Source organism: Rhinolophus ferrumequinum, chromosome 22 (genome assembly GCF_004115265.2).
Source record: "Rhinolophus ferrumequinum isolate MPI-CBG mRhiFer1 chromosome 22, mRhiFer1_v1.p, whole genome shotgun sequence".
Taxonomy (NCBI): Eukaryota; Metazoa; Chordata; class Mammalia; order Chiroptera; family Rhinolophidae; genus Rhinolophus; species Rhinolophus ferrumequinum.
The window spans coordinates 36,206,863-36,227,264 of record NC_046305.1 but is presented as its reverse complement, the minus strand read 5'-3'; the positions used below and the strand labels follow the sequence as shown (position 1 = coordinate 36,227,264).

Below are 20,402 nucleotides of genomic sequence, written 5' to 3'. Positions count from 1 at the left end.
CCAATAGCAATCAAGGTTCAAATATAACAGGAGGACACACACAAGCCACACGAGGGACACTACTAGAGCAACCAGCACAAGTGACCAGGGGGACTGTGACACTGGACCCCACAGGGCACCTATTAGATAAGGCCACCTTGGTAAGACATAGCAGATCTACCTAATAGAAACAAACACAGAGAGGCTGCCAAAATGAGGAAACAAATACATCCCAAATGAAAGAACGGGGGGGAAACTCCAGAAAAAGAACTAAACAAAATGGAGGTAAGCAACCTACCAGATACAGAGTTTAAAACACTGGTTATAAGGTTGCTCAAGAAACTTAGTGAGAACTTCCACAAAGAGATAGCAAGCATTAAAAAAGACATAGAAATCATAATAAAAGAATTAGTCAGAAGTGAAGAATACAATAACTAAAATGAAGAATGCACTAGAAGGAATCACCAGCAGACTAGAGGAAGCAGAGGATTGAATCAGCAATTTGGAAGACAAGGTAACATAAAACACCCATTCGGAACAGAAAAAGGAAAAAAAGTATATTAAAAAAATGAGCATAGTTTAAGAGACCTCTGGGACAACATCAAGCATAACAACATTCACATCATAGGAGTACCAGAAGGAGAAGAGAGAAAGCAAGGGATTGAGAACCTACTTGAAGAAGTTATGACTGAAAACTTTCGTAACCTGGTGAGGGAAATAGACATACAAGCCCAGGAAGCAAAGTCCCAAACAAGATGAACCCAAACAGGCCCACACCAAGACACATCAGAATTAAAATGCCAATGATTAAAGACAAAGCGAGAATCCTAAAAGCAGCAAGAGAAGTGCAACTATTAATAGTAACTTACAAGAGAGCTCCCATAAGACTATCAGCTGATTTCTCAACAGAAACTTTGCCGGCCAGAAGGGAATGGCATGAAATATTCAAAGTGATGAAAAGCTCGGATCTAAAACCAAGAGTACTCTATCTAGCAAGGCTATCATTTAAAATCAAAGGACAGATACAGAGCTTCCCAGACAAGAAAAAGCTAATGGAGTTCATCACCACCAAACCAGTATTACAAGGAATGTTAGTGGGACTTCTTTAAGATGGAAAAAATAAAAAGTATGGATAATAAAATGGCAATAACTACATATCTATCAACAATTACTTTCAGTGTAAATATTATAGATTACATGCTTTGATCAAAAACAGGGTGGCTGTATAGATAAGAAAACAAAACATATGCTGCCTAAAAAGAGACTCAATTCAGACTGAAAGACACACATAGACTGAAGACTGAAAGTAAAGGGATGGAAAAAGTTATTTCCTGAAAATAGAAATGGAAAAAAGAACACACACCTGGAGTAACAATACTTATACCAAACAAAATAGATATTAAAACAAAGGCTATAATAAGAGATAAAGAAGGAGCCAGTAATCCCACTTCTGGGTACTTATCTGAAGAAACCCAAAACACTACAAGGGGACATGTTCATCCATATGTTCATTGTAGCGTTATTTACAATAGCCAAGATGTGGAGGCAACCTAGGTGTCCATCAATGGATGAATGGATAAAGAAAAGGTGGTGCATATATACAATGGAATATTGCATGGCTATGGAAGGGAGTGGGTTCTTGCCATCTGTGGTGGCATGGATGGACCTGGAGGGTGTTGTACTGAGTGGAGTATGTCAGACAGAGAAAGAGAAATGCAATATGATTTCACTTATATGTGGAATGTAAAGAACAAAATAATAAGCAAAGCCGAAACACACTCATAATACAGAGAACATTTTATGATTGCCAGATGGGAGGGGGATTGAGAGTGTGGGTGAAAAGTGGGAACAGATTTAGAAGTACAAATTTGTTGTTACAAAGTAGTCATGGAGATGTAGGGTATAGCACAAGGAATATGGTCAATAATATTGTAATAACCATGTATGGTGTCAGATGGATACTAGATTTATCAGGGTGATAGACTGGAGAGGTTTGGGGGCAGGGTGAAAAAGGTGAAGCGATTAAGAAGTACAAATGTGTAGTTACAAAATAATCATTGAGATGTAAAGCCTAGGGAATATAGTTAATAATATGGTAATAACCATGTATAGTTCCAGGTGAATACTAGATTAGTCAGGGGCTTCACTCCTTAAATTATACAAATGTCTAACCACTATGCTCTACACCTGAAATTAATACAAAATAATATTGATAACTGTAATTGAAAATTTAAAAGGGGGAGAAGTGAAGGAGCATAAGAGGTTCAAATTTTTAGGTATGAAACAAATAAGTCCTGGGATGTAACATACATCATGGGGAATACAGTGTGATATAGTACAGTGTCAGATGGTTGCTGGACTTATGCTGATCACTTCTTTAGGTATATAAATGCTGAACAACTATGGTATACACCTGAAACTGATATAATGTTGTATGTTAGCTATATTTTTTAATAAAAATCTTTTAAAAAATAGGAAAACAAGATACATATGATTACAAAGAAAACTAATTACATTTAAATATCATTTTAAAACTATATTTAAACAATTTGTTAATAAGATCTAGCAGTAGGTTTGATAACTACCATAATTTTATAAAAGTGATGAGCCTAAATGATGTTTTGAAAAATCTGTGACAACCATAATATGATATGAAAATATATTTTTGACAGTCACAGATACTGCTAATATTTTGAAGTTTTTGCCTACATTCATAATTGATGAAAATGCTGAATTTCAGGCTAGGGAAATTAAAATTGTAATTTTTTTCTCCTTTGTAAATACATAGACCCCTTAAATTCTATTCATGAGCCACTTGAGGGGGGATTTATAGACCCAAGGTTAAAAACCACTGGGCCAAAGGAAGTTAGGATGGTGGAAAATAAGGAATTATGAAGGATGAGGGAATTAAATAATTTTTGTTTTACAAGTACCCTTCGCTTTTCCTTCAGAAAGCTCACAGTATTCCCTTCCTCACCTCTCATTTATTCTTTGCCCCATTACAGTAGCATGTGTACCCATCGCTCCATGAAACTGTTATTTCCCATGTCACGCCTGACATCTAGGCACAACGCCTGTACTGAGTGTGTTTTGGTCCTTCCCTTACTTGATTTCTCTTTGGTTTTTGCACTGCTGACTACTCTCTTTTTAAAACTCCTTTCCTCTTTTGGCTTAACTCTTTTTCTCATGCCTCTTTGGTTCCTTTCAGCCTCCTATTCTATCTCCTCTTCTGCCTGTGGATGTGTCCCTGGAATTCAGCCTACTTTCTGCTTCTCTTCTTAGTCTGCATATTTTCTCAGGTAGTCTTATCAGTCTAGTCTACATCTCTAGCCCAAGCCTTTTTCCTGCACCTCAGTTCTCATATTCTTCTTTGTATGACACAACTCTTAAAGGTACCATGGATCCCACAAACTCAATATATCCAAAATTAAATTCATCCTCTTCCCCTCCCTGCTTCTTTTCTGTGTTCCCTATTTGGGTGAATGACACAGCAATGCAAAACTTCACAATTCAAAAATCTGAGAAGTCTTTTTGATTTTGTCTTCTCTTACCTCCAAACATAAAATTAATTGCCAAATTTTTCAAATGACCTATTTTTAAGTTTCTCAAGCTTGTCCCTTTTATCCATGTCTACTATTACTGCCTTAGACATCTTAATAGCTACCAATCATTCATTGAGTACAATGTGTCAGGTCCTATGCCAAGTGTTTTACATACACTGATTTCACATCATACCATGGGGGAAGAATTATTATGCCTAAAATTACAAATGAGGAAGTAGAAGCAAAGGGAGAAGAAGAACTTGCCAACGGTCATAGGGCTTCTAAATGGCAGAGCTGGTACCAAAGTGTTGTTCTGTTGCACTCCAAAGCCTTAGGCATCCTTGTTGCTCTCTGGGTCTCTGGCCTTGCTCTCCTAAAATCTGTTCATTATGGTGCCACTAAAGTGCTTTCGCTCAGAGGCAAATCTGATCATCTATTTTGCTGCCTGTGATTTTTCTGTGTTCCTGAGACCCTTCACCGTAATGCACCATAATCCTCATCTGGGCTTCATGAGCTCACCCCTGCTTCTCTCTCAAGCCCCTTTTCTTGTCACCACCCAGCTTGGAATCCACACTCAGGTGCTTTTCATCCCACCGGCATACTTCACTCTCCTGCCCCACTGTATTAGTTTGCTCAGGCTGCCGTAACAAGGCACCACAGACTGGGTGCCTTCAACAAGAGACATGTATTTTATCTCAGTTCCAGAGGCTGGAAGTCTGAGATCAAGGTGTCAGCAGGGATGTTTCTCCTGAAACCTCGCTCCTTGGCTTGCAGATGGCTGCCTTCCATTGTGTCCTCACATGGTCTTCCCGCTGTGCACATGCACCCCTGCTGTCTCTCTGTGTGTCCAGGCTTCCTCTTCTTATAAGGACACCAGATTGGATTAGAACATACGCTTAAAGCCCTCATTTTAACTTAATCACATCTTTAAAGATTGTGTCTCCAAATATATCACACTCGGAAGTACTGGGTGTTAGGATTTCACCATATGAATTTGGGAGAGGACACAATTCAGCCTATAACACCCACTCACCTAGCTATTCCCAACTCACCCCTCTTGACTCATTTGATCATACCATCCACTCTGGGAAGTCTTCTCTGACTGCCCCAGGTCTGAGTTAGGGGCTTGTACCATTAATATTGTTACAGCCCCTGTGCTTCCCCCATTATAGCGCTTACCATTCGGTATTGTCATTATTTTTGTACTTCTCTTAAACCTTCATTGGACCAAACTCTTTGAGGGCAGGGATCATGTCTCATTAGTTTTCTAGCTACAGCCCCCAAACCAGTAGCTGGATCACATCGGTTTTTATCATCCAATTATTCAGCGAACAATTTGTTAGTTAATAATTTCCAAAAGCTTATTTTCATCAGGCGCTTTTCAAGAAATTAAGGATAAGTGGTGAACAAAACCAAATAATGCCTCTCCTCTCATGGAGTTGATGTTTTAGCAGGTGATAATAAACAGGTGAAAATAAATAAGTAGTATAATGTAATTTTGGTACTGACAAAAAATAGAGTACTATGATGGAGTGCAGATTCAGAGGACTTCTTTGGCTAGGGGATTCAGAGAAAGCTAGAAGAGATATTTGAGATGTGACTTGAATTATGAGATGTAAACATGTATGATCTGTGGGAAGAGAAAGATTTCAAGCAAAGGGAACATCAAAGACAAAGGCCCTGAAATGGGAATGAACTTGGTAATTTTGAGGGACAGCAAGAAATGCCAGAATGATTATAGGGCTGTGACTGACAGTCAGTGAGAATAGAAGGAAATAATGTCAGAAGCTTGAAATGCAGTCTAAGTGCAAAGGAAGCTACTGAAATGTTTTAATCCAGGGCTGGATATGATGTGATGTGTGTCTTTAATGGGATCACTCTGGCCGCTGTGTGGGGTGTAGATTTTAGAATGGCAATGGTGGAGCTGGGATACTAGTGAAGAGGTTGCTGGTGATAATCTAGAGCAATGGTTCTCAATTTTGCACTCCCTGAACTCCCCAGAGGACATTTGGCAATGTCTGGAGAGATTTTTGTTTTTTGCAACTGTGGAGTGGAAGTGCTACTAGAAGGTAGTGGGTAGAAGTCAGGGATGCTGTTAAACAACTTACAGGAAAACCCCTCATGACTCAGAATTATTTGCCAAAATGTCAGTAGTGCCAAAATTAGAAACTTTGACCTAGAGAGAAATGATGGTGATTTAACCAGGGTGGTAGTAATGTCAGTTGTGAGTAGTGAGACTTAAGCTATACTTGGAGCTTGCCAGTAAGCTGTACAGGACTGTGGACAGATTGAATATTGGCTCCTGGGTTTGGGCCTGAGCCATGAGGTGGATGTTCACTGAGATGAGGAACATTGGGGATTAGTCATCAGAGCATAGATGATATTTACAGCCATGAGACTGAGTAAAATCATTCAAGAGGTTAATGTAAATTGAGAAGGAAAAGGGCCTGGCAGAAACATGGGACATGCCAATATTGGAAGTCCTGTTAGAGGAGGAGGAGCCAACATGTAAGACAAGAGTGAGGTCCTTGGGAAAGCCAGAGAGAATGTGCTCCAAGTTCAGGGGAGGGTGGCCTGAGAAGCAGCGGCACTTCTTCCACTGGAAAAGGACAGAAGGTAAAGTTCATGAACAGGGATGTAGGCAGGTCAGTGGATTTGGTAGCAGGAGAGAGGCAGTTCCCATCTGACAGCCTTTATTATCTCTATGCACTAAGGTCTGAGTATGAGTTCAGTTGAGTGTGAGAGAGAGAGAGAGAGAGAGAGTGTGTGTGTGTGTGTGTGTGTGTGTGTGTGTGTGTGTTAGATACTGGAAATTTGAGAAGAGAGGATGTTATGAAATAACTAACTTGCAGAAGTGGGATATGAAGTTACCATGGAAATGAGATAGAATTATCTGATCATATTTTGAGCCCTTTGAGATTTGTAGTTACAAATTTAAAGTCAGTCCAGTCAGTACAATTTCTGGATTAATAATTAATCGTTTTTGCTGGATGAATAAAATGTCATAGTAACAATAATATTAACATCTATTTCTTGATCATTTACAATACAGCATGCATCATTCTTTACAGAATATTCTTTACATATATTAATATTCTCAGCCCTATGGGATAGGTATTATATCTTTAATTAACTGATAAAGAACTAGGGCTCAGAGAGATTTAGTAATTTGTTCAAGGCTACACAGTAAAAGGACAGTATTCAAAGCTGGATCAGTCGAATCCAAAGCTCATTTTTTTAATTAGTATTTTATATCCTACTCAGGTTATAGTTAATGAAAAACACTACCCTGACCAGAGCTTTGTAATTTCCCTACTCTTTACAGAAGGCCAAAAATGCTATTAACTTCAAGAGGAATGGTGGGGGTAAGTGGAGGTAGTGCTGGAAAAAAAATCACCTGAGGTTCAATAAAAATGCATATGATTGATTGCTATAATTTACTCCTTTGTAATTTTGCTCTTTCAAGATTCTCCCTGAGGCTTGCTTAAATCCAATTTTACCTGTTTATCTAAATGGGCTAGGGAAGGACACGTAGAGAGGGAACAAGATACTGGAGAGAGAGCAAGGTACAGAGTGTGACGTGCCCTCAGCCTCCAACCTCCAGTAGGACAGTCTTGAGTTCTGAAAAGGGACTAAAATTACTTCTACCAAAGAAACATTCTACTTCCCCCACTCCTCCCTCCCTGGCCCCCAATATGAAGATGTGAGGGTTGAGAAGGTTATCTAAGCCCTCAAAATTATCTGAAGAGAATGGAAATTTTCCTTTGTAATTTGACTCCCACTGCTCTTCGAGCTCACTACACATTCTTGGCAGCAAGGTGGCTGCAGAGTTACAGATTAAATGCAAAATGTGACAGGTCCTTCTAGTCAGAACCATCAAAGCAAATGCTCCATTGACTTTCCCTCGTTTTAAATAGCTGTCAGCCATACTCTTTATTCTCTGCTCTCCAACAACTAAACATTTTTTATGGCTTGTTGTTTTTCTTTTCTTTTTCTTTTTTCTTTTTTCTTTTTCTTTTTTTTTTTTTTTTGCAATGATAGTGCATAGAGGAGGCCAGGACAGAACTAGACAATTGCTAGATCTGATAAATTTGCATACCAATATTTACGTACCACTTTCCATTAACTACCCTAATGTGCCCTATTATTAAAAAGCTTTTTTAAAAAATAATGTTTTACTTTCTTGACACCTTTGTTTAAATATTTATGAAACATCAGTTAAAGCTCAGCACTTTAGAACCATTTATTTTTTTCTCTGAGCCTCATTTCGAACAATTTGTATATTTTGACCACATATTTTCTCACCTTATTAGTCATGAAATGTTGACTAAGATGGGGCACACTACTTTATACTGGGCGAGTTAACATCTTTTATATGCGATTAAGTTAAGCCCCTATGTATTTGGTTTTTCCTCTCTAGGAAAGAATTTAAGCAATCAATTAGCATTCCACAAATATTCATTAAGCACTTTCTGCCTAGCACTGTGTTAGGAGCTTTAGATACAAGAAATAAGATAAGATCACTGTTCTTAAGGAATGGAAAGAGTCAAGTATATCAAGTGTTACAGAGAGTAAAATAGCTCTATCTGAAGGGTAGAATGGAACAAAAGGAAGAAACACACAATCTACAGAACGTTATGGCCTTTCTATTCTAAGATGATGCCACCAACCATCTCTCACGCAGACCCCTTGTGACTAACAGACTATCGCCTGGCACCATCTACCACCAGGAAACCCAGGCTTAGGAGTCAGATAGATCTGGGTTCAAATTGCAAATCCGTCACTCAGGACGATGTGAACTTGGCAAGTGTATTAACCTCAAAGAGCCCAAATTTCTTTATCCTCAAGGTCAAGCTTATAGCAAGGGGGACGATCTTGTGTGGTGGCTGAGAGCTAAGGCTTTGCAGCTAGACTGACTGGATTCAGCCAGGTGACCTTGGGCAAGTTATTTAATCTCTCCATTCCTCAGTTTCCTAATTTTGTAAAATGGGGACAATAATTTTATCTACCCCATTGATTTGGGGGTGTATTAAATGATTAAAATGCATAAAATAGTGCCTGGCACATTGTGACTGGTCAATAATGTTAGCTATCACTATTATGGTTGTTATTATTGTTATCATATGTCCCTCAAAGAACAGCTGAAAATTAAATTAAATAATGTATGCAAAGTAGCTAGTGGAGTTCCTAACACCTAGTAATCTCTTACTAATTGCAACAAACGAAACTATGTAAAAGCAGCATTCTCACCTTTCTCTCATCAAATCTCTGACCATGACCTCTACAGAGGGAGCTTTTAAAACGTTAAATCAAACACATCACAATTCTTCTCACAGTTCCCCAGAGACTTCCTGGCTCACTCAAAAGAAGAGCTAAAGACATTACAGGGTGACCTACAGTCCCTAAATTTTCTGGTCCTGCCATCCCTCCCTGACTTCATTGCCTCAAGCACTCTGCCTCAGCCATATGGATCTGGGCTGTTCTTTGAACATAGTGAGCGGACTCCAATCTCCAATGTTGGCTGGTCCCTCTCCCTGGGAGGCTCTTTTTATGTCAGATGGCTGGCAACCTCTCATAGTTCAGGTCTCTGCTCACTTCCCAGTGAGGTCATCCCCGGTCCTGTTCTCCCCTTACTCTGTTTTATATTTCTGCTAAGGACATTATCTGATATACTACATATTTTATCAATTTATCTAGCTCTGCCTTCCTTTACTAGAAGGTAAAGTAACTTTTATAACTTTTAATTTGCTTGCCATTTCTATTTAAATACTTACCAATGATCATTTATAAAAGCTGACTGCAAGCTGGACCTTGAAGCAAAGGTTGACAAATTTCAAATTGTTTTCACACAAACCATGTTCTCTAGACACAACTTAACTAAATTAGAAGTCAACAATAAAAGACAAGCAAAAAAAATTATCATATACTTGGAAAGGAGATTTTAAGATGTATATTACAAATATTTATAACTGAAAATGATTTTTAAAAAATTACATTATCAAGGCATAATGGGCCTAGCAAAAGTAGTTTTTAGAGAAACATATATAGTCTTACATGCTTGTGTTAGAGAAGAATAAATGAACTGTATATACAAACTAAAAAGTTAGTAAAAGAATGAAGAAAAACAAACATTTTAAGAAAGAATATAATAAAGTTAAGAGCACAATTAATGGTTTAGAAAACAAAAATATAGTAAAGTGTAATAATATGTACTAAATAGAAAAAATATAATAGAAAAAATTAAATACAATTGGTCTACAAAGTCAAAGGTTCGTTCTTTGAAAAAAACTATTAAAATAGATAAACCTCAAACATGATTGATAAAGAAAATTAGAGATGGCACAAATATATAATGTTAGCAATGAAAAAGAAAAATAACTATATTCCGCAAAGTTTATAAAAGATAATAAAATAATTGGTTAATTTAATGTCAATAAACTTGAAAATTTAGAAAAAAAATAGAAATCTTTAGAAATAGTTCAGTACTATTAAACACACTGACAAAGTAATTGAACATCTTCCCATAAAGAAAACACCAGTCACAGATGGTTTTATTGGTGTGTTCTACCAAATCTGCAAGGAAATGATTGTTCTAATATTTTGCAAACTCTTTCAGAAAAGAGAAAAAAAGGGAACATTCCCTATCGTATTCTGTGAGTCCAATATAACCTTGATAACAACCAAAGACTGTATGAGAAAGGAAAATTACAGGCCAATTTTACTTACAAAGGTAGACTTAAGAATCGTTAACAAATATTGGCAAACTGAAACTGGCAATGTACAATATACAAAATGATCATGATCAAGTTGCATTACCTCAAGAATAAAAGGCCGATGTAACTTTAGAAAATTCTAGTGTCATTCATCAAAAAATTGATTAAAAGGTATAGCCTGTAAATTATTTCTTGGACATTTGATGTTATCGAAAGGAATATTTGCAAAGGCAAAAAAAAAAAAAATGAGTTGTTTGAATTTAAACCCTAAGTTACTAAGTTTGCCTGTCTTTGGCTAAAATGTTTTTTTATGGCCTGGCAGAATGAAGGAGTTAAAAATGAAAGAAAATAGTCTTTCATATGTGAGTTTTGTCCTTAAAATATCATGCTTACTAAGCCTGCCACTGGATACAGCTTTATTTTCTTTTATTGTGGGTTTTTCCATCTGAATTCATGTAAACTTTGCAAGAAAAACTTTTGAGAGGCACTATTTTTTTACTAAGTTTAGTTATCAACATCTACTCCATTATTTTATCTTGTAATTTATAATTTAATAATTTAAAAAGGAATTGTTACTTGTATAGCATGACCTGTGGCTTTAAAAAAAAAAAAAATCACTAGAATAGTTGAAATAGATCCTTCTCCCCAAGAAATGATTTCCCTCGTTTTGCATTTTTCTGTATTAACTTATTTCTTTAAAGGATTGAGATAACATTCTTAGTTGACTTTGACCCACCTTTTTTCACAGCCTTTAAAATTCATTTTCCAAAAGAGCTTGAAGTAGTTTTGAATCCTCCAGCTTCTTTTGAGAACTGTGCTAGGAGCTACAATAGAATACAAAACTGTAGAATACCAGTTTTCCCCTCAAAATAAACCTGAAAATTACTGGTAGTTATAATTTTCATTTAAATTATTATTTGGGACCATTAACCACCAAATTTCTTATATAGAGAGTATTCAGGTCACACATCTGAGAATTTAAGAAAATAATTTTATTTTTCTGTTACAATTTTGTTTCTATCTCAAAAATCCCTTTTTCTCAGTTTACTAAATTCTGGGTAAACTCATGTTAGGGTCTTCTTTCCTTTTTCTTTCATGTGGAATTTAATTTCCAGTGGTTTGTGGTATTGTGGCTTCATATGGGGATGTTTGAAGGTGCCTGGCAGGTACTGCTAGTTCTCTTTCATATTGGCTCCCATGGAGATGTATTAGCCCACTGAGACGTGCACATACCTGCATGCTGTCATGTGCAGAGGTGTCCACATTCCCGCCTGCACCATAGTGGTGTGGTCATTGCTGCTTTCCTTTCCTACGGAGTCCTCTCAGATGCCCACGAGCTCCCCACCAATTTCCTGGCTGGTTTCCTGGGGACAATGTTGCCTTCAAGGATCCTGTATGATCTTGCTGTTGGAAGTGTGGACTATAGACCAGCAGCTTTGGGATCATCTGGGAGCTTGTCAGAATCGTGGGTCCCATTCCAGAAATACTAATCAACAGTGCATTTTCACAACCCACCTACCTCCAGATGATTCGTATACACATTAAAATTTGCAAGCACTCACTCCAGTGAGATACAGGACAGAGTTGCATTTTACCCTCTGAACCCTGACCTATCTAAGGGTTCTATCATTCTCCTCTTCCTGAGGAGCAAAGTACTGAGGGGAACATAAGGGTCTGGACACTCTTCCTAGAGCTCTTCACCAATGTCTTAACAATCTGGTTTCCCATCCCCATTCCAACCCCTTTTCTTCCTTATCCCAGAAAAATGGTTTAAACTATCTCCTTCTGGAATGGGAAAATGCCCCACAAATACTTGATTTGATCATTGTATCATATAACTGGGCGTTTTTAACTGAAAAGCCAAGAATTTGATATTTTTATTTTCCGGTTGTGCTGCGACTCCCTCTGCTTCCCTTCTTTTTTACTCTCTTCTTGGGGCAATGGAAATATCCAGTTTAGCAGCCTGGATAGGGATGGTTCAGGTTAAAGGGAATATGGGGGGAAATAGTTAATACTTCACAATATCATCCCATGGCAGGAGTTTCATTTAAATTTTGAAATATTTTAGTCCCAGTTGGATTTAGATTTTCTGGAAACCCAAAGCATGTTTCTGAGACAGCAGTTTATGCCGTCATATTGAAAAGTCCTTCTATTAGGTTTTATTTTCTGACAATAGACTTTACTATAGAATAATTGTATTCACATAGTGAATATTGGGCAAGGAAACTCATGGAAGTAACTGAAGCCTCTTCCATCTTCAACAGTCTGGTTTGGTGTAATATTTGATGTTTCAGAGAATATGTTATTTACTCCCGAAAGTCTTCTTTGATCCTTCAAAGAAAGTCTTTGATCTCTCTACGCTCCCAGAGTTCCAGGTATTTACTTCTATGGTAGCATTTCACATTCTGTTCACTATATCCCTTCTTAGACTGCAAGCTCATTGAGGTCAAGGTCAGTGGTCTAGTTCACTGTCGCATCCCCATTGCCTCACCCAGTGCCTGGCTCTTAGGAGAAGTGCAAAAGCTGCTTGGATGAATAAACAAACAAATTTATTGGTATTATTCAAACCTTTCCACATCTCCCTTCAATACATGAAAAGAAGAGAATAAATATAAAAAGTGCGGTAGAGGTCTTTTAGTCCAGTCACTGACTCAAAAGTAAGAATCCTATATATAGAATCTCTACAGAGAGTCAAGCTTTTGCTAAAACATTTCCAGAAGAAGGAATATAATTAGCTTTTTCCATTTATGGGTAGTTTCCATTTTTAGAAAGTGCTTTTTTAAATTTAATCAAAATCTGCCTCCTTGATTCTATCTGCCCTTTGGAGTTTTATAGATTTGCATTTCTATAGTATAAATCTCCACATTTGCTCAAAAGATACAAAACAAAAAGATTTAAAGAGTGGTGAGGACGGTTTATCTTGCACAGAAATCACCATCAGCTGGAATGTGTGGTTTTTTACTCCAATAAAATATACAGGTCTTGCTTTTGAACTAAGATATTCACAGAAATATCAGAAATTAAAAAGAATGGCTACTACATTCAATGAGGGGAAATTGCCTGAAGTTTTAGCTTTATCTTCAATGTGAGAGAAGCATTGCTTGTGTATTTTATATTTCGTATAACACAAGATGAGGATTCATTTCTGGTTTGTGGTATCTTAGAAAATGCTCAGCAAAATTTCTCTATATTCTTTTGATCTGTCCCCATATTGGTACTGCCTATCTGTCATTGTCTTCTCAAATTCTACTTTTGAAAGACTGATAATACTTTCTCTTCTTAATCAACTAGTTAAATTGGTTCTGCTAGTCTCTGCATCTACCAACTACTCTATCATTGGCACCATTATTCCCCCATACTTTGTAAAATATGAGATTAACTTGTCCTGCTCATCCCCGCATCCTGTCAGCCACCCAGTCAGACACATTTCTCTTCTGTAGTGTTTTTCACATATACTTCTTCCTCTCCATTAACACTGACAGGTGGCCTTCAACGCTAACAAGATTCAATTTTTGCTTCCCTTCCTCACTCCAGCTTCTATCCCATTTAAATCCAAAGAAGCATACCACAGCCATACCAAATTTTCTTTAAATTCCCCTGTCATCAGTCTGTCACCTAATTTAAAACCCACAACATATCAGTGTCTTACTATATCAGAGGGGAAACTCCTCTGCCTCCATCTCAAAGTCCCCTCCTTCAACATCCCCCACCCCTGACTCTCAAACTGTCCAGCTTTATTTTAGCTACTGAACCTCCTCACGCACCACCTCTCCAAATTCTGAGTCCCCTCTAGCCAGCACCCTCCCTCCCTCCCTGCATCCCACCTCACCCTCAACCTTGTTACATTTGCATTTGTATGATTTGCTCTCTCTGGGCCAATTCTAAGGCCCACCTTAAGTCGTATTTCCTCCACAAATTTTTTTCCCAAATAGTCTAGGCTTTATTCATTTCCTTCCCTTTCTCTCCTCTGTCTTTTTTATTGGGAATTATAAACAAAAGTAAATAAAACTACATATATGCACAGTTTAACAAATGGTTGTAAAGGCAACACCCAGGTAACCACCACTCAGATGGCAAATAGAAACACCCTTCCCAATCAATTTTACTGGACTAATAGTCTTTTCCTCATAATTTAGCACTTAATGGTAATTAAATACCTTCTTGTTTTACCTTGTGGCTTAAGTGTATTGATTTTATTCTTCCTACTCAATTGTAGGCTTTTGAAGGGCAGAGACTGTATATTTTTTAGAATTCCCCAGTATCTCCAGCAGTGCTAAGCAAATGTGGATATTCAATAGATATTTGCTCATTGATTATAGACAAAAAAAGCAACATTGAGGACAAACAATATGTATGTTAATGTTCAAGAGGTTGTATTGTTATATCTGTCACACTCATGTTTACCTTTAGAAAATGGCACAGTTCCACTTTGTTAGGATCTTTTCCCATTTATTTTCCCTGGTTTCAGTTCACTTTTCCTTCGTGTGGCACTCAGCTTGCTGGGAATTTCTCAGGGAATTTCCAGTTTTGTAAAGCAGGATGAAGAAGAATGTCTTGTCCATGACAATATGACAAACACCAGAGACTTTCACCCATTTCAAAGAACTGCTTTAATATACAAAATATCCTCTTTCCTCCACTGCATAGTTCTCTCATTAAAAAACAAAACAAAACAAACTGCACTACATCCCATTGTCTGTTAGATTAAATATCTTAGCAAATCCTAGTAACATTCCACATCTTAAAGATTTTATAAAACAACACTTCTAGCAAAGACTCTATCCCAGGAATAGAAAAAAAAGATATATGCATAATATACAAATTAGGAAACGCATATTAACAACAACAACAACAACAAAGAAATCTCTGAAGGAACTTTCTATGTAAATAAAACATTTGACTCAAGGACATGATGCAGTGTAAATTACATAAAAAATGAATAAAGTATGCCAATGATGGTACATAGAAAAACAGCATATATATTTCAGGACCATAATAATTTTAATATTTGGTCAGACCCACGAACCACTGAGCTGTTGGGCTAAATAACTAGTCTTGCATAGAAGAATCTAAGTTTTAGCAGCAGAAGGAAGGAAATCCACATTTTTGTCTTATCTTAAAACTTCTATGACTAAGGCAAAATTCATTGTATTGAAGAATTATTTCTGGCTGGACTAATTATAATGAGACAGTAGAGATAAGCAGGAAGAAAATTCACACTTACTGAAATGGGTTTATTTATAGCAGTTTATTTAGTTCATGCATGGGCCAGTGAAGTAAGGCAGGAAGTAAGCTACCAAAACCAGCACCTGACAATCACTCAGTTAAGTAACTAAGCTTAACTGTCAAACTTTAGATATGAAGAGAAGGACAAAAACTATTTAGAAGATTCCTGTTGTCATTGATTCAGTTAATAAATATGTGTTGAGCTCCTACCACGTGCCAGGCCCTGTTCTAGTTACTTGCGACACATCAGTGAACAAAACAGACAGGAGTCCTTGCTCTCATGGAGCTCACGTTCTAGGGAGGAGATATGCTGACAGCAATTCATGTAGTGTGATATGTCACTTCTATGATGTTCAAAAACAAAACCCTAGGTAAGACAGTATACAGAGAGAGACGCTTTATCAGCCCTCTGTAGCTGATTGTTCCAGCAGTGGGGGATGGGTGTGTAAGTCCTGGAGAAGTGATCTGAGAAAATCACCAGTGTCTCCTACAGTTTTAGAAGTTAGAACATTATGGTGGTTAAAACAGACTGAAGTTGAAATCTGAGGTTTATGTGGCCCCAGGGAAGTTAGTTGAAATCTATTTAAAAATTTCTTACCTGTTAAAAAAATGGTGATAATAATACTAAGACAAGATTATTATAAGATTATATATACATAAAAAAATATATTAAAAAACTTGCTCATAAGTTTAATAAATGGTAACTGTTATTATTATTATTATTATTATTTTAATTATATTCTTTCTGAAACAAGGTTGGATATATACAAATAAACAATCAGGTGTCTCAGATGTCACATAATTAGTTCGTAAAATAAATAATTTGAGAATTTTTTAGTACCTATTGATGTCAATGCCTTGGAAATGTTCTGAATTGTTGTCACAATTCTCAGACACGTCTAAGATGGCAAATGGATTTAATCTCAAATTCCAACTGAGAGCAATTTATAGTAGCTGCTGAGAGTGCAATGTTAAGAAACTTTCTAAGGAGACTTCCACTTCCAGTTAGGATGTAGGTGGGTATGAAAGAACTACGTGGAAGAACACGTTAATAGAAATTATCTAAACTGAGGAAGAAAAATAAAAATTATTTTAGAAAATGAGCAAAGTAAAAGGAATAGTATGATAATATCAGATGATCTAACAGACATGTAGTTGGAGTCCCAGAAAGGAAAAAGAGAGCTAAGGAAACACAAAGCATATTTGAGAAAAGAGTGGCCTAAAAATTTCCAAAACAGTGAACTAATACATGTTCATTCTAGGTGATTGGCATATAGGTGTTTGTTATGTCAATCTGCATTTTTATTTCATATTTAAGCTTTCAATATTGAAAAAGATCAATGTTTAAGAGAAGAGGTTTTGGAATCAGACTGCTTGTGTTTGAATCTCTGTGCCATAATTATTGGTGTGCTTCTTTTTCTTTTTTTTTTCCTGGGGCCACCTTTACTGTGCAGCAACAAGAGGAGGTTAACACTGTGGGGCAAAGAGGTAAGAGAAGGGGTCAGGAGTTAGTGTGGGCCCGTGGGGGGGTGTGTAGGGCTCCTGCATCCCTCTGGGATCTGAGCCTGGAAGGCTCTAGCAGAGTCCAGCGAACACCTCAGTGGAAGCGGTATTTTCTGACTGGCTTGAGGTTGATGTATGTGGCCTTCATCTCCTCGGCCTCCGGGTTCCGCACATCTTTGAATCGCTCCCCCTTGGTGTCACTACCTTGTTGTCAATGTATCTGATTAGCTTCTTGGGGGCCTCCTTGGGACCCATGGGCCGGTGAATCTTCTGATCCTCTGCACTATCCACCATCATGTACTTTTGCAGAATGAAGGACTTCAGCTCATCCTTTTGGGGGCCTCTAAGGCGCTTGGGCTGGTCCTGGTTGGAGCCATCCCAGGCTGTAGGCCCCTCCTCCTTCCCCTCTACCAGCATCTGCACAGCTTCTTCCAAGTCCCCCCAAGCTTTGGCCAGCACCCACTGGGCCTGCTCCACCGAACAGGTAGGGAACACTTCCAGGAGTACATCCACCCCTGGCAGCAGCTCTTCCTCACGCCAGCTGCCTCATCTTGAGTGTCCCCAGCAGCAGGAGAAGCCCTGGTCTCTTCTTTGAGCTTTTCAGGCCGCTGCAGAGGCTCTGAGGAGATGAGCACTTGATCCTGGACCTCAGAGCTCTGTGGTTGCAGGTTCTCTTTGTTCCCGGCACCACTCAACTGCCCTGAGAGCTTCTGCATCATGTCCCCTATTGTATTCCTTGGGATGTGGGCAAAGCCAGGCACATAGGCCTCCATCATCTCAGTGAAGACCTCCATATCGAAGTTCTCCTCTGACGGGCCTGAGGGACCCAGGTCCTCCAGGATCCCGAGCACGTAGGAGAAGATGACCTCATCCAAGCCACTGAGGTCAGCCTCTGGGAGGTGCATCCGGACAAAGGCAAGGAGGGCTGCGCTGACAATCCTCTCCGGCTCCATGCTCTCTCCTCTGCTCGGTCAGGTGCCGCAGGCAACTTGTTCTGCGCTGTGCAGCTCACATCCCCGGTGTGTTTCTTTAGGCAAGTTTCTTTAGCTCTCTAAGTTCTATCTTCCTCATCCATAAACTAGGTATAATAGCATATGGCCACCTCATAGAGAACATTATGAAATAATAAATGTTAAGTTTTTAGCATAGTTCCTGGCATCTAGAAAGAACTCAATAAATGTAAAATTTCTTGTCTTCATCCCCCCTCTCTTTCTTTCTCTTCCGTCTCCTTCATCACCTAGGAAATTTTCCGCCAGTGGTCATGCATATGCCCAAAGACCAAGTTTATATCTGACACAGAAAACTGTAAGGCTATTTCTAGACCATCCTAATTCCAGGAAAAGTTGCTTCAAATACATTATAAATGAGGTACTATATATATGCATCATCATGCAGAAAGGGTGAGTCAGCATGTAATGGGAAAGACTGGAATAATCAAGTCAGTCTGTATCAGAAGACATAACCTCTGCTGAACATACCACTATGGCTGAAGAATAGTGCCACACAGCCCACCACCCTGTGACTAAGCTTTTGTTCTGCACAGAAAGCAGAACCATTCAAGTAGCCTATCAATGACATCCTACCTAACCAAGTTTCAAGCTTCCTACTTGACCAAGTTTAGCATTCAGTTTGTCTTTCTGGCAGAAGAGTACACTAAAATGATGTCTTATTTGGGTAGTCTACACCAACCCTGGGTCCCTCCTTCTATGTTTTGTGCCGTTGATTTTTGTGTTTGAACTTTTTCTCTATTGCACTGTCTACCATCAGTTCATATGGAAAAATCATGCTAATTTTCTTGCATACATAGCCTTAAAATTTCATACTATTTATTTCTGTTGGTTTTTAATTTCTTAATTAGGCAGAGCCAAGTATCTTCTGAAAATCCAGAAAATTTCACTATGTTCTTGTTTTTTAGATTACTTCTTAAAATGTTAAAGGAGAGTAGTTTCAGTTTTTAATCCTTGGAAAACCACTGTATATATGCTTTTAGGTTAGTGTTTGTTTCTATTGTAAACTGTGATCTTTAGAATAGTTTATCAATTCAAACATTTTAATGTATTTAGTTAAAAAATATTTATTTACCAGACACCTTTCTTGGTAATGGAAATACATTAATGAATACATCAAAAACATGATGAAGACCTTGCCTTTGTTGAGCTTACAGCCAAGTGAGGAAGAAAGACAACAATAAAACAATACCACTGACACGAGGATACCACTGACAGGCCTTCCAGTGACAGCCTGCCTAACCGGCATCCACAATTGTGTGAAGTCAAATCCTTGAAACAAATATAAATATCTATGAAACCTCTAATGGTTCTACTTTCTGACTGAACTCTGACTGATACAAGTATTGAGCGGGTTTCCAGAGGTGTTCCTTCCCTGAAGGCATGGAAGAAGCTCCAGACAAGGCAGGACGTGAGAGGCACACTGGGAGAAACTGTTTGGGTGCTCCTGTGAGAAACTGGCTAACGCACACATTGGACAGGTAGCAGCTGGATTAGAGGTGAGGAGGCTAAAAAGACTTGAAATGGTACACAAGAGGTGTCTGGCACAGCATTCTATAGTAACACTGTGTATTGGACATGAGGGATATGCCCAATTCAATTGGAGGAGGGGATATCAAGGGAAGGATTCATAGTTCTCTATCCCTGCAGAACACTGTCCTCAAATACACATCATCACATTTGTTACAGTAATTGTAACGTTCCCTTTTGGTTATGAAAGCTTGTTCCTTACCTAATTTAGTTTTGGATTATTTCAGGTTTCAATTGAATATGCCTACTTAGTAAGGAGACCGATGTTTCTGTTGATGTAAAAAGTGCAGCTTGTCAACATGAATGTAAAATGTCTTTAGTTTGGTCGTGTGAAACACCAGGTCCATAAAATCAACAGCATGGGACCTTTTGGAGTCTCTAAAAATAGGATGTCTTTTTTGTTTGTTTTTTGGACAAGTTCTCAGTACTTCTCTCATAAATGCAGGTTTTAAAACTCTATTTGTTTTATAACTCTCACCTTTCTTTTCCTTTCTTATCTTTAGCAAAAGGAGGGAATTTTTGTAGCTGTTACAAATGATGACAAAAAAATAGATTGGGTTTAGTACATATTCACAGTATGTGTGCAGTATTTGCAAAATTCTTCGTTATGTTTTGCCTGAATGTAAATATAAACCAATGCCTATTGTAAACAACTATTTTTAAACTAGTAAATAGAAACTACAGAATTAGATCTTTTATTAACTAACTTGGTGTCTGGGTAAATAATGTAAACTATCGGGGCTTCAGCTTCTTTTATATATAATAAGGTGTTTTGGTTAAATAAATTTTCTTCTAGTTCAAAATTCTATTACTAGATTTTCACTTTTCAATAAAATTTCCAATCAACAAAGAAGCCCCCAAAATATCAGCAAATGTAACAGTATATCAATTATTATTGTTAC

The 20,402-nt window shown here is 37.9% G+C and overlaps 2 protein-coding genes across 2 annotated transcripts in view; one reads left to right on the top strand and one right to left on the bottom strand.

Annotated features, from left to right (window-relative positions):
- The window catches only part of EXTL2 (exostosin like glycosyltransferase 2), a 50,852-nt gene extending 33,447 nt beyond the window's left edge, over nt 1-17,405 (top strand). The window contains exons 4-5 of the mRNA XM_033092379.1: nt 16,915-16,948; nt 17,273-17,405. Of these exons, the coding sequence (XP_032948270.1) occupies nt 16,915-16,948; nt 17,273-17,277 (39 nt within the window). The 3' untranslated portion in view covers nt 17,278-17,405. The remainder of the gene's footprint in view (nt 1-16,914; nt 16,949-17,272) is intronic.
- LOC117014463 (CUE domain-containing protein 2-like) lies at nt 17,058-18,720 on the bottom strand. The gene is given in 3 exon segments (XM_033092383.1): nt 17,058-17,161; nt 17,164-17,499; nt 17,502-18,720. Coding segments are annotated over 3 exon segments (855 nt in total). The 5' UTR covers nt 17,917-18,720.
- Between the last annotated feature and the right edge of the window lie 1,682 nt (nt 18,721-20,402).